We start from the raw sequence: 17954 nt of genomic DNA on the forward strand, positions 1-17954 counted from the left end.
TGAGCCACGCAAGGCCCCGAGAGGAAAATGGCTCACTAATGCTTCTGGCGGAAAGTGAAGGGGAGCTACGGTCGGTGGACTGGAGTACCTGCTATGGATCCACCTACAATCATAATACGAATGTAGCGCCCCCGACAAAAGGGACGTCAGCACATTTGAATTGTACTGGTATATATGAACAAACTTGCCCTAAGTAAACTTAAACCATACACAAGTAACAAGTAGTCATGGAAACAACAATCAAATACACATGAAAGAAAACCATCAAGCCAAACAAGTTACAATCTCTCCATTTCCCCTTCAACATTTTCACATCAATTATTTCACAACTTTCTCATATTTTCATTTCAATGGTAATTTCAATCACTTTTCCACCCTTATTACCTCGGCCACCCTTATCACCACAACCCACACCTTATTACTTCGTGTTGCGGCGCGCAACCCGATCCCACCGAACAATCACAATTCACAAACAACACAACAGCAACAACAATAACAATTCACAAAGAACAACAACAACAATTCTCAAAGAATTTCTATAGCCATCAATACTATTTCCATCATATTCAACAACTCATATGCATTTTATGTCACCGCGATAATTGCCAATACAAGCCATATATGTTATTACCACAGTTGTTCCAACTGCATCATTTACGATTTCCTTCCATCATTTGTTTCTCAACTCTTACCACATAACACATTCACAATCACACATTTGGTTATTGCCAATTACGTACACCATTATATCGGGACACTTAACTACGAACAATCAAATCATACCAATCACAAGAATTCCACAAATAATCCACGTAGATATCACATACCAAATATTCGTACATCAAACAAAGTGACTTTACAAAGGTCAAAGTTAGCCATACATACCTTTCTTGATCTTTCCTTTAATTACTACGATATTCCGGAAATTCTAGAAACTTCAATCTATTTCGTGTCATAACAAAATTTAAACACAAATTAGGAACATATTCATAATTCTAGCTCATTTGAGAATTTTATCAATTACTAGTTGTGCATCTTGATTTCAAATCTCTTTTACAAGATTCCCTTCATTTCGCAACCCAATCTTTACTTGTTTATATTCAACAATATTCCCACAAACCTAAATTGTACATGCATGAATAATGAATACTCTCACATCCAAGAATCATCTTACTAATTACCCATTTTTAGTTAGATTTCAAAGTTGAAGAATTGGGGAAAAGAAATTCTTACCTCTTTGAAGCCTTAGCAACCCTTTGATGCGATTTCAAGCTGCGATTCAAGGAAGAGTAGTGAAATCTTTAGTTTTCCCCTTTACTCTCTCTAGAATTGCTCTCCCTTCACTCTAGAATACCAGAAATTTCCCCAAAAATAAACCTCAATCGAGTTAAATGAAATGGGGTTCGGGTCTTAAAAACCCATTTTTTGTACTGCCGTTTTCGTGTGGGGCACCGCGGGGCACGGGGCGTCTGTGCAAAATGTGTCTGGAAATAAAATTTCAGACCATACTGGAATTACTACTGGCACGGCGCGGCGGGCGCCGCATGGGGCGCCGCGGTAGTTCAAATTTCTGCGCTGCTTTGGTAATTTGGTCATAACTTTGTGTAGGAATGTCCGAATGACGAACGGTTTGATGCGTTGGAAACTAGACTCAAAGACCTTTTATTTTATAGGATGTTAATAACACAAATCCTTATATAACAGGAGATATAGTTGTCCAAAGTGAGGTCTTGTGCGCACTCATTTGCAACTTTCGTCTATTATGAAGTTTTATAACTTGGCTTAGACTTAGGACTCTCCTTAGACACCAATTCACTTCTAATATGACTTATACACTTATTAATATATCCAATTGATATCATAATATCCTTAATCCTCATTTGTACGCAAGATAAAATATTTAGCCTACCTTGGCTCCACGAAATCTTAAATTACTAAACAAAATTTTCTGGGGCTTTACATGTTCCTACTGCCACAACTTCCCATGCTGAAATTGGTTCCTCTAATGGTAGTAGGGCAATGAAACAAGTTAACATCAAGATTCCTGCAGATGGTAACCTTTTGAAGAAATCATGCCAAACTGACGTTTGGTTGATACCACTGTTAGGCCTAGTTGGGAAGTCTAAACTGGAAAGTCACAGCTCTCTAACATGGATGAATGATATTGTGCATTCATCCTTGAAGGTATAAACCTTATATTTTTATTTTATGTGATTTTTCTTTTACTAGTATCATATTTCGTTTTTTATTATGTAGATCAATCTCATCAGTACAGAGATGATGAAAAGGATTGTCCATACGGAGCAACTGATGAATGACTATCATACTGAGGCAGACAATTGGAAAGAGCAGTACAAAGGTCTTCAACTTGAAATGGAAGTTTTAGAGGAAGATAAGTGTACTTGGAGCAGCAAGTAAAGGTTATGACAGCGGAACTAGCGGTTGAAAAAGCCTGTTCTAATCAGGCGAGTAAAGATAAGAACCTTCTTGAGTCTTCATTTGCTGAACAACTTTCTAAAGCCACTGAAGAGATCAGAGGTCTAAAATACCTATTGACCCAGAAAGAAGTTTACACTGGTGAGCTTGTTCAAACGCTCACTCAAGCTCAAGAAGATCTCCGAGTGTCTTCTAATAGAGTTCAATTTGTGGACAGTTCACTTGCCCCCTTGCAAGCTTCTTATGATGCAGACTTGACTGAAAATGAAGAAATTAAAAGTGATATTAAGCATTGGGAAAGAGATTACGAAGCTCTTGAAGATAAGGTTGCCGTTGAAGTTAGTTGGGCTTTCTTGAACACACGCCATGACACTTTGATGGAAACAAGCCGGGATGGCTTTGACTTAGCTTCTGAGATTGCAAAGATCAAAGAAACTATTGAGAAAACCCAACAAATTCAGAGCTTTTCTTCACCAGTGACTGATACTCTTGAGGGTGATGAAGTTACTCCTGGTGACGCTGCTATTCAATCTCCTTCCACTCAAGTTACTCTTCTTACTTCTGATGATGTTGTTCTTCATCCTACCGGTTCAGATTCTGTGCCTCAGTGAAAGTTTAAGAAATTTTGAAGTGTTGTTTTATTTTTATTTTTTTATTGGTGGAACATTTGGAGGCTTACCCCTGGTCCCATTTGGGGGTAATGTTTTGGAAAATCATACCCCTAGTCCATTTTAGGGTTTTTGTATAAGATAATCAGGTTGGAACTAAGTTCATACTTAGTTTTAACTAAGTTATTATAATACTATAAAGTTTCTGTCTCACTTCTATAATACCCTTATTTAGAGTTTCTGTTCTACTCTCTAAGTGGTTTACCCTTGCTTTATCCTTATAAGTTTGGGCTTTATTTTTCACTTATTTGGATTTTTGTTTTATCCTTTGTTATCTTTACTTTTGTATTTAAAAATGCGTCATTGCTTCGTGACTCTTTTGAACAAGCACAAATTATAAAAAGAGGGCCCTTTTATATACGACACTTAATGAAGAAGACGCCTCAACTTCATAATGGTGTAAACATACAAAATAAGAAATAGGAACACACATGCTTCTTTGTATAACTTTGAGGAAAGTTTTGTATCACTCGAACTTTCAAATTATAGAACACTTTACATGTATTTAAGTACCATCTATAACTCTTTCGTAACTGCTTTATTTACAACAGATTTGTATAAAGAAATTCAAGGGTATATCTTGCAACCCGTGATTAAATATTGACTTTAACCTAAACATTCGTAAGATTTTGAATTTTACATCCACGAGTGTATTCTTCATAGGTTTTTGAATCAGGCTTGTGTTTTTGGCTACTCGTGACTTTGCTCTAAACTTTCGATTTGTTGGGTAAACTTTAAGCTTGACTTGAATTCTGATTTTTCTAGTCTTCTTTGCCTTCATTATATATATAGTCCCCCAAGTGTTTGAATTTTGAAGTATGGAATCTCAAGCACTTGACTATTCCTTCCATGTGGTCCTTTTCCTGAAAAAGAAAAAATGTATGAGACTCGGAAGCATATATAATTTAGATGATGACTGCTTAACCCTTTATATTTCCATAAGAAAAGTTGTAACCCTAGACCGGAATTATGTTACTTCTACGTGTCTTTCAGGTCTAATATCATCATTTGGTGCGGGCTAGCTTTTTGCCTATCATCTAAAATTGTTAGTATAATTTTAACTATATAAAAAAAATTGTAATTGAGGGATACACATTTCTTTACTTAGAAATAATACTTTTTCAGATGAATAGTATTCCAACTCGAGGGTAGAACCTTCCCATCCATGGTTTCCAACTCGTATGCACCTTTTCCAGCAATACCTCAAACCTTGTAAAGTCCTTTCCAATTTGGATTCAATTTTCCTATATTGGTTGCTTTTGTTGATTGAAAATCTTTCTTGAGTACGTAGTCCCCAATCTTGAAGTACCTAAGATGAGCTTTCCGATTGTAATATCGCTTAATAATTTGCTTCTGCGCAACCATCCTTATCAAGGCTGTTTCTTTCCTTTCTTCAAGCAAATCAATATTTATTTGTATCTCCTCCTCATTTGACTCTTTGGTTGCTTGGTTGTATCTTGTACTTAGTTCACCTATTTCAACTGGAATTAAGGCTTCAGCACCATACACAAGTGAAAATGTTGTCTCCCCCATTCTCGTTTTTGCTATTGTTCGATAAACCCGTAAGACTCCAGGTAACACTTCTGGCTACTTACCTTTTTGACTCCTCTGGCCTTTTCTTCAAGATATTAATAATAACTTTGTTTTTATTCAGCTTGTCTGTTGGCCACGAGATGATAAGGTGTTGAAGTAATCCTTTTAATTTGCTAATTTTGAAAGAATTTTGTGATATTTGCACCTATGAACTACGGGCCGTTATCATACACGATTTCTTTTGGAACCCTGAACTGACATATGATGTTTCGCCAAATGAAGTCCCTGACTTCTTTTTCCCATACCTTTTTGAAGGCACCTGCTTCTACCCACTTAGTGAAATAATCAGTGAGCACTAATAAAAATCGTACATTTTCTTTGGCTTATGGTAGTGGACCCACGATATCCATCCCCCATTTCATAAACGGCCATGGTGCAATAACCGGGTGTAATAACTCTGCTAGACGATGCATGTTGTTACTGTACCTTTGACATTTATCACATTTGGCCACAAAGCTTTCTGCCTCCTCTTCCATTTTTGGCCAGTAATACCCTGCTCTAATTAGAGTTGTTACCAAGGATCTTCCTCTTGCATGATTTATACAATGTCCTTCATGTACTTCTCTCATCACATAATCTATTTGAGAAGGTCCGAGATACCTTGCTAAAGGACTACCGAACATTTTTTGATATAAATTGCCTCAATCCAAACAATAATGGGCAACTTTTTGTTAAAGTACCTGAGCTTTTTTCTTATCCTCAGGTAGGATTCCTACTGCAAAAAGTTAATGATCTCGTTTCTCCAATCCCAGGTTAGATTATTATAATTTACCTCATTTTTATCTTAATGGAGTTCTTAATGAAACAAATGTATTATGGAAGCATTTTCTTCATTTGTTACTTCTGCAGCGGATGCAGGATTAGCCAATGGTCTGCTTCGATATTTTCTTCCCTGGGTATCTGTACGATTTTCCAAGATCGGAATTGTCTGACCAAATTTCGTGCCTTTTCCAAATATTGTTGCATCCTCGCCTCTATAGCTATATAAGTCCCCTATATTTGATTAACTATGAGCTGCGAGTCGCTTTTGATTATAACCTGCTCTATTCCGAGCTCTCGTACCAATTCTAAACCTACATAGATTCATATTCCGCTTCATTATTAGTAATAGGATGACACTTTATGGCTTGCCTTATAGTTTCTCCCAAAGGTGGGATTAGAACAATGCCTAAACCCGATCCTTTAACATTCGAGGAGCCATCATTAAATAGGGTCCAAGTACCTGGATTGGACCTGTTAAATATCTGCAGTTCTTTTTTAGCTTCTATTACCATACCTGGGCTACAGTATGCCACGAAATTTGCTAAAACTTGTGATTTTATCGCAATCTAGGTTGATATGTGATGTCATATTCACTTAATTCTATGACCCACTTGGCTAATCTAGTTGATAACTCTTGCTTATACAATATATTTCGTAAAGGGTAAGCAGTCACTACAGAGATAGGGTGACATTGAAAATGAGGCCTTAATTTTCTAGAAGCCATTATTAGTGCTAAAGCAAGTTTTTCTAAATGAGGATACCGATTTTCAGCATCTAATAAGGATTTGCTAACATAATAAATTGGAGATTGTTTACCTTTATCTTCTCGAGCTAATACTGCACTTACCGCCACTTCTGACACAACAAGATATATAAGTAGCTTTTCATCGTCTTTTGATTTGGCCAGCAATGGTGGGTTTGACAAGTATGCCTTTAAATTTTTGAGCGCTTGTTGGCATTCTTCAGTCTACTCGAATTGGCTTTGCTTTTTTAATACTAAAAAGAACTTAAAACTTTTATCCGAAGAATTAGAAATAAATCTTCCCAATGCTGCTATCCTACCTGTCAATCTCTCCACTTTTTTTTTTGCTCGTGAGTATATCCGGTATTTCTTCAATAGCTTTAATCTTCGCTAGATTTACTTCAATTCCTCGGTTAGAAACAAGGAAACCTAAGAACTTACCTGATGACATGCCAAATGCACACTTTTCGGGATTTAGCTTCATATTGAACTTACGGAGAATCTGAAATGTATCTGACAAATGTTGGATGTGATCCCCCGCCTGTGTTGACTTGACTAACATGTCTTCAATGTAGACTTCCATGGTTTTTCCCAGGTACTCCTGGAACATTTTCGTTACTAACTTCTGGTATGTGGCTCTAGCATTCTTTAGACTGAAAAGAATGACTTTATAGCAGTAAGTCCCCCTTTCCGTAATAAAAGAAGTTTTTTTCTCGTCTACAGGATCTATTTTTATCTGATTATATCCAGAATAAGCATCTAAAAAAACTTAACAATTCATGTCCTGCAGTAGCATCGATTAGTTGATCTATGTGCGGCAAAGGAAAAGAATCTTTAGGGCAAGCTTTATTCAAATCAGTATAGTCTACACAAACTCGCCACTTACCATTCTTTTTAGGCACCACTACAGTATTAGCTAGCCAATTAGGATATTTTACCTCTCGGATAGACCCAATTTTTCAAAGCTTTTGTACCTCATTTTGAATCACCTGGTTTTTGGAGGATCCTTGCTTCATTTTCTTTTGTTTGATAGGTGGGTGCGTTGGATCTTCATTTAGCTTATGGGTCATCACCTCCGGGGGTATACTTGTCATCTCTGAATGCGACCAAGTAAAGCAATCTGCGTTAGCTTTTAAAAATTCAATTAACTTAGGTTTTAACTCTGGGCTCAGATTGGTTCCGATGTAAACTTTTATGTCCCTCCAATGTATAAATAGCACCACAACTTCGAGTTCCTCGATTGTTGTTTTGATGTTTTCATTTTCCTCTGGCTCTTAAATAGTATCTGGCATTAAGTCTACATCCGTCTGTCCGTCTTAGGTTGAGGTTTGAGTTGTTAAGCCCTCAACCGAATTCTGTAGTTGTTATTTTTCTTCTGCAACGTCATTTTGTATGCTTGAATACGCCACTGAATTGATACTCCTAGAGGCTTATTGATCACCCCGGATTTGCCTAATTCCCCATTGAGAAGGGAACTTAATAACCCGCTGTAAAGTATATAGAACATCATCCATATCGTGAATCCAAGGTCTGCCGAGTATCATATTATATGCCATGTCCATATCTATTACTTGAAATTTCGTATCTTTTATCACTCCTTTTGCGAATGTGGTGAGTATTATCTCCCCTTTTGTAACAACGCTTGAATTGTCAAATCCAGATAAGGTACGTGCTTTGGGTACTAATTTGTCATCAGCTTGAATTTCGTTTACCACTCTTAAAAGAATGATATTTATAGAGCTGCCTGGATCAATCAAAACTTGTTTTACATTAGTATCATGTACAAGTAAAGATATTATCAGTGCATCATTATGTGGTATTAACACGCCATCTGCATCATCAAATATTATATTGTCTTCTTCCAAAACTTGGAGACCTCGCTTCCCATGGGTGACTGTGATTTTTGATACCTTTTTTTTGCAGCCGTATATGTCACACTGTTGACCTTCTCTCCTCCGCTTATGCCATTAACTGTTCTCTTTGGTGACAGAGGTTTTGGGGGCTCCTGTCTATTATTCATATACGCTTGCTTACCCTTCTCACCAAACAATTCAGTTAAGTAGCCTTGTATTAATAAGTGCTCTACTTCACCTTGTAGCAATCTACAATCTGTTATTTTATGACCGTGATTATTATGAAACTCACACCAGAAATTTGGGTTTCTTCTGTTGGGGTTCGATCTCATTTCTTTCGGCCACCGCACCTTATTTCCCATGCTTTATAAAATAGCTACCAACTCAGATGTGCTAACATTGAAACTGTAACCACCAATCTTTGCTTTTGAACTTCTATCGTTATCCTGCGCATTTTCACTCCTTTCCCTCATAGCAGAATAGTAGGTTTTATTACCTACAAACCAAAATACATGCATTAGCTCTCCCTAAAAGGAGAAGGAAGGCTGGAATGCCAATAGGCATCTATTATTGATTTCACCCTACCCTGACTCATTGTACTAGTTACTGCTATAGTTAGTGTTGTATTGGTGTATTTCTAGTGAACTTACATAGCGAGCTGTAAAGGTAGAAAAAAATAGATCAATCAAGAGATAGTGGTTCTAAGCAAGGACAAACGACTGAGGATTGGCCAGGGAGAGTCATCTCATCTTATGTGTCTCGCTCCTTCCCAAACTTGGATGATGAACCTGAATCTCTGTCCCTAGATCTGGAATCATACCTTAGGTTCTCCTGTTTTGAACGTGAATCCCTTCCTACTGGTCCCATGTACCGTACATGTTCTTACCGAACCTTTTTTCAGTTTCTGGTAGCTTCAGTGTTGATACCCAATTGTTTCCTTATATATTTTTAAAATATGCACATATAGTTTCAAATAGTGCACATGCATTTATAAATATGCACAAGTTGTCACGACCCCAAATACCCGATCGTGATGGCGCCTATCACCTTACTAGGCAAGCCAGCCCAAACCATTAACCACAATAAGTTTCTTTTATAAAACATTTTCTAACACAGGTTTAGATACCAAATTTTCATAATAAGTGTTTAAAACAACAAAATATAAGCGGAAGTCAAATAAACATGAACTACACAACCCCAAATATCTGGTGTCACACGTCTAGAGCCTCTACTACGTAACTGACTATATGATACAGCATAAGTCTAGAAAATGCGGAAAAGAACAAGATAAGAAGGAGAAAATAGGGCTGCGGACACCATGCTACCTTGAAATCTCCGGCAACCTCTGAATCAGCTAAGGACCCTCACTTTGCCACTCGGGCACCTGGATCTGCACACAAGGTGCAAGGAGTAACATGAGTACGCCAACTCAGTAAGTAACTAAAGTAAATAAGGTCTGAAAGCAGTGAAGAGCAGCTAAAAAATCATATAACTGAATAAACAACAGGATAACAAGTCAACTTCACATTTTCAAAACCAATTTTCGTTGAAAAATCATCAATTCCAGTTTAAATTCTTGAAATTATATACTTAGCAATTTCTTACAACAGAGGCTTATTTCAAAAGAAGAGTGAAATTAGTGAAAATAACATAACTGGGGCCCTCGGACGAGGTATCACTTAGAATATGGCCCATCGGGCAGCCTCTCAGTCACTTATGACTCAACTCTCGTCACTCAATACTCACTCTCAGCACTCAGGCTCATTATTATCTCATAGTAATAAAATCATAGTAACCGCTGTGGTGTGCAGCCCGATCCATAATTTATAATCGATTACGCTCATTGGGGGTGTACAAACTTCGGAGGGGCTCCTACAGCCCAAGCATCATATCGCTGCGGCGCGCATCCCAATCCAATATATATATCGCTGCAGCGTGCAACCCGATCCAGTATATATATCGCTGTGGCGTGCAACCCGATCCATAATATATACATGTAATATCCTCACTATTAGGTTCTCAACCTTCTCAGACATTAGCCTCGCAGCCTCTTGGCACAACAATAGAAATTAGGGAACTCAGCCCAAACAGTCCTCACAATTAGAAGTGGAGTGATAAAACCAGTTTTAAATATTTAAACAGGTAAAACATGACTGAGGATATGTTTTCAACAAATAAACTCAGGAAAAATAGTAAAAATGCCCCTAAGGGTATTAACAGGTCGGCACAAGGCCCCAATCATGGCATATGGCCCATAATACATTATAAATGACTAAAGTACGAAATATCATAAGGTTTCAAATCAAATACGCGGCTCAATAGTCGCTACGGAATGGACCAAATCACAATCCCTATCGGTGCACACCCACACACTCATCACCTAGCATGTGCGTCACCGCATTTATCAAAACAAGTCAAATACCGGGGTTTGTACCCTCAGTTCCAGATTTATAATGGTTACTTACCTTAAACTGGTGAAAATACTACTCTATAATGCCTTTGCCCCTCGAATCAGCCTCTACTCGTGTCGAATATATCCAAAATCAGAATCACGGCATCAAATTATGCTAAGGGAATGAAGCCCAAGCGAAAACAATCAAATAATACCAAAAATTCCGAAATTACCAAAACCCGGCCCCCGGGCCCACATCTCAGAATTCGATAAATTTTCATCAATAGATTCCTCATCTCCCCACAAGTTCATACATATCAAAAGTTCTGAAATCTGACCTCAAATGGTCCTTCAAATCCTCAAGCAAAGGTCTAAGTTTCCAAGCCCTAGTTTCCCAATTTTAGCCCTTAAATTCCATTAATCATAGCTCAAATCCGTGAAATAATAGCATAGGAACGAGTCTTAGGTCGAAATTCCTTAGCTCAATGAAGTTCTCTTGAAATCCATCTTTTAAATCGTCCAAAAAGCTCCCAACCCGAGATAGAAATGGTGAAAAATAGCTCAAAATCGCGCAGGCCACAATTTATACTTTCTACCCAGACATTTTCGCATCTGCGGCCCAATTACCGCTTCTACGGTACCGCATATGCGGCCAACTAACCGCTTCTGCAGTTCCTCACTTAACGGCCAAAACCGCTCCTGCGATCAACTTCCGCACTTGCGCCTTCGCAGGTGCGGTCCATCAACCAAATCTGCGGTCCATGCCTTTCCAGGTATTTCCGCTTCTGCGTCTTCCATTATCGCACCTGCGGTCCCCAATCCGCAGGTGCAAAAATACCAGAAGCAGCAAATTTAACAGTTGCAGCAAAGTTTCAAACTCCCCGTCAACCATCCGAAATCACCCCGAGGACCTCGGGACCTCAACCAAAGGCACCAACAAATCCTAAAACCTTATTCAAACTTGTACCAATCTTTAAAACACTTCCAACAATATCAAATCAACCAAAACACATCAGATTCAAGCCTAAGTTTCCAAAAACTTCCGAATTTCGCTTGTGATCAAAACCCCAACCAAACCACGTCCGAATGACCTGAAATTTTGCACACATATCCCAAAGGACACAATGAAACTACTGCAACTTTCTGAATTCTATTCCGACCCCTATATCAAACTCTCTCCTACCAACCGTAAATCGCCAAAATATCAGCTTCGCCAATCCAAGCCTAAATCTACTCCGAACCTCCAAAACTCATTCCGATTGTACTCCTAAGTCCCAAATCACCTCCCGAAGCTATCTGAACCATCAAAACTCATATCCGAGCCCTCTAACACATAAGTCAACATCCGGTTAACTTTTCAACTTAAACTTCCTCAAAAGAGACTAAGTGTCTCAAACCCTCTCAAAACCTTTCCAAAACCCAAGCCAACCAACCCGATCACTCATAGAACCTATATACAAAACAATAAGAAGCATAAATGAGGAAAACAGAGCGGTAACTCATGAGACGACTGGACGGGTCGTCACACAAGTATTTATACAATTTTTCTATAATTTTAAAGGGCTTTAAATCAATTCATTTCTGCATTTTATTATACAAATATCCAACAATTATCTCTCATATTATTTTTACGATGATTTAATCATCTAAACTCATCATTTGTGCCCATATAATGCTTAAATATTTTAATTGCATTTTTTATAATTACATTTGTATTTTTTAGGGCTGGAATTACATATTTTGCAATAATAGCCCATATATATGTATAGCTATATTATCTATACAGAAAATGACTTTCTATATTTTTACAATATTAAGTAATTATTTTAAATTATTTTCATGCATAAATGATATTTTTATCATTTATTATTTTTTTTTATAAATTTTTTTAGTAATTTAAATGGGTATATAAAACATAGTCCCTTTCCAAATTAAAATTCGGACCTAGACCAACCCCAATTTACCTAGTCCAATTACCCTTGGCCCAAACCCATTAGCCCAGTCCCTTACCCACTTAACTAACTCAACCCAGAACTCCGACCAATCATGGCCGTTGACCTTTGAGATCAACAACCCATATTATTTCTACCCCTTTTAATTAACCTAATAAGAAACCCTACCCCATTCCCTCAAAACCCGACGTCCTTAATCTCTCTCAACGCCCTCTCTATCTCTGTCAAACCCTAGTGCTGTCACCCTCAAATCTCTCCTATTCTGGCTAAAACATGGAATCAATCCATGATTTACTTACCTATTGTTTTACTTTATCATTATACACTCGTCTGTGGTATTACTTAGATTCTTGCCCTATTTTTGGCAAGAACTACCTCAATAACGGGTAGATTCACCCTGATTCTGTGAAGATATGGACGATCTTCTGTCCATATTCATGTTTTATTGAATGATTCTTGCATCCCTAGTCCGATTCAAAGCATCAGTCTCAATTAGAGTTTGAGATCTTTCCTTGTTCTTTTCTGATCTCTTATTGATACTCTTTCCTTTATTGTATTCGACTAATATTTTCCTTATTTCTGTTTAATCTAACGTGTTTCATTTATTTTTACCATATTTTGCCCTAAATTAGGATTTCAGATCTTTTCTGGTTCGATTTTGTGTTTCCTTTTGAATAATATCCCATCTATGTTCATTTTATGCAAATATGTGGTTATTTGCTTTATTTCTGCCGATTTTATGGGTTACCTAAATTGAGGGTTTCAAACCCTTTTGCTTGAACCAAATCTGGTTCAATCCTACTCTTCTTTGGAATAATCCCTGTCTACATTTATTTTTGTGCTAGTACATGATTCTTTGCCATTATTCTCTGCTGATTTTGGGATTTACCTAAATTAGGGTTTCAGATCCTTTTTACTTGAACCAAATATGGTATTCCTTTTCGTTATATGCCTTATGTGATTCTTTACCTTTTCCATACTGATTTTGTGTATCTTTACCTAAAGTTTAGGGTTCAATTTTACTAATTTAAACACTTAACTTTCTAGTGTTTGACAAATTTGTTTTTTCATCTTTATGTGTTTAATTCCTACATTATTTAAACCCTTTCCCCTTTCCCCTTTAGGACAAGTATCAAACTCTTCTAATCTCACTACTAAAATTTAAGTTCTCTCTCTTGCTCCTGTTCTGATTTCTACACTAAGTGGCTATTGTTTGGCCGACTGAAAGTCAAGGCCAAATTACTCTGGAATTTAATTACTATTGCACATTTACTTTCTTTCTTCATAACTGGTATGCCCTAACCTTTGCAATTTCCTTCTCTATGCTTTGTGTGACTAGCCTGGTTCAATTCCTAGCATGATTCTGTCCTTTATATAGTAATTTGATAATATTGTTAACTTATTATTAAGGTATTTAGAATAACAGGAATCCTCTCATAAGTTGGTTAAAGTTCGATATGTTTGTCAGTTTTATACCTGTTCTGAACTTTGTAAGACACTATAAGCATATAATCAAGTATGTGTGTGCTTAACTCATCTATCCTGTCTATTCAATTCAAATATTTTCTACCTAATTGCTTCTGTGACTAAGCCATGACTGTTTCAAATGCTAGCATAAGCATTTAGCTTAATCAGACTTCACCATGTTTGAACTGTATGCTGAACCTGAACCTTGTTTGTTTCTTGGAGCAGTTCTGCCTGCAACTCTATATTCTGAACTTTCTCTTCTGAAAATTGAGATATTTCAAAACTTGCCCCTTACCCTTTATGCACTGGTTTTCGAGCTCCTACTCTTAGTCATTTAGGTTCTCACCACCCTCAGTGTGAGCACTGCCTAGGGTCCTTGAGACTCCTTTGAACTCTGACACATTGGGGCTGGTTTTTCCAATCTTTTATGAACTCTGTGCTTAATGTGTGGTTCTAGTGTGAGCATTTTCCTAGGTACCTGAGGCTCTTTGAGAACTTTGACACACTAGAAGCCTGGTTTAATGTGTTGTGAATGGATCACTGCTATGCTTCAGAGCTGTTGTGCTTGAAAGCCTGGTTCCTAGGTTTAGATTGGGCCTATGAAGGCTTCCTATAGTGTAATCGTTATTATGTAATTCATTCATTCTGGGCTGTAATAATTTCTGTAATAACAGATTTGGGATTTATTAGTAAAAGCTGGGGGGGGGGGGTTCTTGTACCTTGCTGAAATTGGGTAGAGATCCCGCCTATAGGTTTAATTATGCTGATTGAATTATGTAGATACTATACTGTGTTTTGAGATCCTGCCTATAGGATTTTTCATGATCATTTTGATTTTGGGTTGCACATATGCATGCTAGAAACCCTACTTATAGAACTTTACGTTTAATTCTGCACATTAGAAATCCTGTTCATAGGATCTACACATATTTTCAACCCTATGTGCATTAGAAACTATGTCTATAGGGCTTTTGTTGATTATCTTTCATAACAACCTATTAATTTCTATCCAAATATGATTAATAATTATCATGCCTATAGGAATAGAAATCAGTTTCAAACCTAGAAATCATGCTTATAGGATTTGAAACTAATAGATATCATGCCTATAGGGTGAAATCAGTTTTGACACTTAGAAATCCTACCTGTAATAGTTTAAATCAGCCTCGCAATTAGAAATCATGCCTATAGAGGTTTAAATCAATTCGGCAATTAGAAATCATGCCTATAGGATCTAAAGGGAACTAAATTGTCTTTATAAGTTAAAATCAATGCTACACTTAGAAATCACGCCTATAGGATTCTTTTAGTCTATTATAAATTCAAGCGCTTTTGTAAATCACTTAGGCAATACATCCGTAGAACTTGTTAATAATTTTGGGTTTAAAACTGTGACATATTTCTGCCTGAGGTGCCCAGATTCATGCTGAATAAAAGCAGTAGGCAAACAAATAGGTCTTAATGCTCGCCTTAACAAGCTGTCTCTGAACCCTATTTTCTCACATAGATATCCCGCATATAGGATTTCCAAATTAATAAGTTTGCTGGTTCAATTGCGTGCTTTGTTGCTTATGTGTGGAGGTTAATATGAGCCTATACTTGCTCTTTATCTGAAATTCCTATTCGCTTTTTGTGCATCGCCTAGATTTTCACATTTTAAAGCAAAATAGGTTGGTTTAGAACCATCCCAAATAGAGGTCCTAATACCTCCAAGACCATAGGTAAGGGACAGGTAGTGCACGCATAGGTACAATTTAGAATCAATGAGTGCGCTTAAGTAATAACTTAAAGATTGTAATTGGGTGGTAAAGGAAATGATAGCCCATGCATTCTATGAGTAAAACCCCAACTTGAGGGAGTTGCAAAGCATTGCATGGAGTGATTCTGTAGGCTAAAAAACTTAGGACCGCCCCCTATACTCCTGTTAAAATAAATTGAATATTATATTTGTCCAAATTATTTTCTTCCCTTTTAAAGACTAATTCGCTTAATTTAAGTTCGACCGGGATCTACCGTTGTGGACCTCTAAGGGTGCCTAACACCTTCCCCATAAGGTAATTTTGAGTCCTTACCCGATCTCTGGTGATGCAAACTGGTTATATGAGTTAATTGCTCTAGGTGCCCTAACACATCTTAATCCGTTAGTTGGCGACTCTTTCAAATCCAATTCCCTGCCCTCACGGAAAGGAGTTGTTCCAGAAATGTCGAAACCCGATTTCGCGAGAAAAAGGGGGCGTGATAGCATGACGACTCTGCTGGAAAAATCTTTAGGCTCTTACCATAACGAACTTATCTGTGAATTAGTCTTTAAGCATGTCTTTATTATTTGTTAATACTTGCACACCCCTTCCCATTCTACGTGAATTTATTTGCCTATCCTTATTTATGATCTCCCTCCCTTACTTTATCACTTTTACTATAGAAACTGACTTGTCTCCTTATTTTTCTTTCTTAAATGTCTTTACAATTATTAAATACCGCATTTTTATCATTATTCATCATGCAAATACTTGTCAACATGTTATTTTATTTTTCATAACTCCATGTTCAACATCATATTCCACTCGTGCGTATTAATACCATAGCGACGCTTGATGAGTGTCCGCGCTCTTCCTAAAATCACCCTTTAAATTCGAAAAGCTTATTTGCGGTAAAACGAGTCGATCGGCAGTGCAGTCGATGGTTCCGTGCCTTTCCCTCTCAAGTAGTCCACTTGAGGGTACTAGTCTAGACTTCTATAGAAACTTTACTCTGATAATAACTGTACATGCATCATGGTCAAACCTAGTCGGGATCAGTATGTTGTCCGCATAACAACCCTCTAAGAAAGCTTTGTCCAAATTCCACCAGGATTTCCATAATTCCAATGGACACAACCATGATATGTGCATTATTTGGAGAGGTAAATGCCGACATGCTAATCATTAATGTGTAAGTAGTTGAATTCGGAGGGGGCAATGGTCTAACTTTTTTTATTTTGCAGAAAATGAGGCACGAAGTCCCCAGGTTCGGGATGGTCCGAAGTATACCACTGCTGTTGTTAGACTGGTGGGAAAATCTTTCGCCAAGCGACAAAAATCACATGAAAAGGGTTCTTGGAAATTTACCTTCCTTATTAGACATCCAACCAAACAACATGCTGATCGAAGCTGCTACTATATTCAGGGATGGAGAAAGAGTTGTATTCCATTTTGGTGACATAGAAATGACTCCTCTATTGGAGGAAATCAGAGGATCCGCTGTATTACCATGGGAAAGTTTCGGTTTATTAGTACCAGAAAACAACAATACTAGGGGGTTTCTGAAGATGATGGGTCTGAGAAAGAATGAGGACTTGGAGTGCCTGAAGAAGTCCTACATACCCTTTGACTTCCTCTATGAACGATATGGACACAACAAATCTTACCGTATCTTTCATGATGAATTATCCATTACTTCCCTGGGTTGGGCTCACTATAGGGTCCTTATATAATCGTCGTCTTCTTCTAGGTATGATAGTGTTCCCAAGCTAAGGGGACAAAATTCACACCAGGTTGGCCCTGGTAACTAAAGCTTTAATGGAGGGAATTGAGGGACAAACCTATACTATTGTCCCGATGATTGTGGCAGACATATACCGGGCTCTGGATCATTGCAAGAAAGGGTTCAAACACTTTGAGGGTTGTAACTTGCTACTACAAATTTGGTTGTTAGAACATCTTCAGAGGGGTCAATTCGACCATGGAATGATCACATAACTTTCCACCATCCTAAAAGAATGACCTTCATCCCAGACAGATTTGCACAGCCAGAGAATACTATAGAATGGGCGTAGTTTTTCTACAATTTAATTGAAGATCAGATTCACTGGATGTTCGAGTGGTTCCCTACCGATGAATTCATCATCAGATCCAGGGATATTCCGTATTTGGTGTTGATTGAGTTAAGGGGAATACATCCCTATGTTCCTATCTGGGTCATGAGACAAGTTGGTAGAAAATAAGTCATACTACGAGTCTCCAAAATGAGTCATTACAGAGCTGATTTTTAATTTGACGCCATTCCATACAAATGCGAGGCCCAGCACATGTGGCACTTGAAGATTATCGT

The 17954-nt window shown here is 37.6% G+C and overlaps 1 protein-coding gene across 1 annotated transcript; it reads right to left on the minus strand.

Moving 5' to 3' along the window:
• Positions 1–4307: 4307 nt before the first annotated feature.
• On the minus strand, positions 4308–4637 carry LOC142182199 (uncharacterized). Its single transcript, XM_075256244.1, has one exon. The coding sequence runs from the start codon at positions 4635–4637 to the stop codon at positions 4308–4310; it is 330 nt and encodes a 109-aa protein (XP_075112345.1).
• Between the last annotated feature and the right edge of the window lie 13317 nt (positions 4638–17954).

The sequence above is a fragment of the Nicotiana tabacum genome, chromosome 6 (genome assembly GCF_000715075.1).
Source record: "Nicotiana tabacum cultivar K326 chromosome 6, ASM71507v2, whole genome shotgun sequence".
Lineage (NCBI taxonomy): Eukaryota > Viridiplantae > Streptophyta > Magnoliopsida > Solanales > Solanaceae > Nicotiana > Nicotiana tabacum.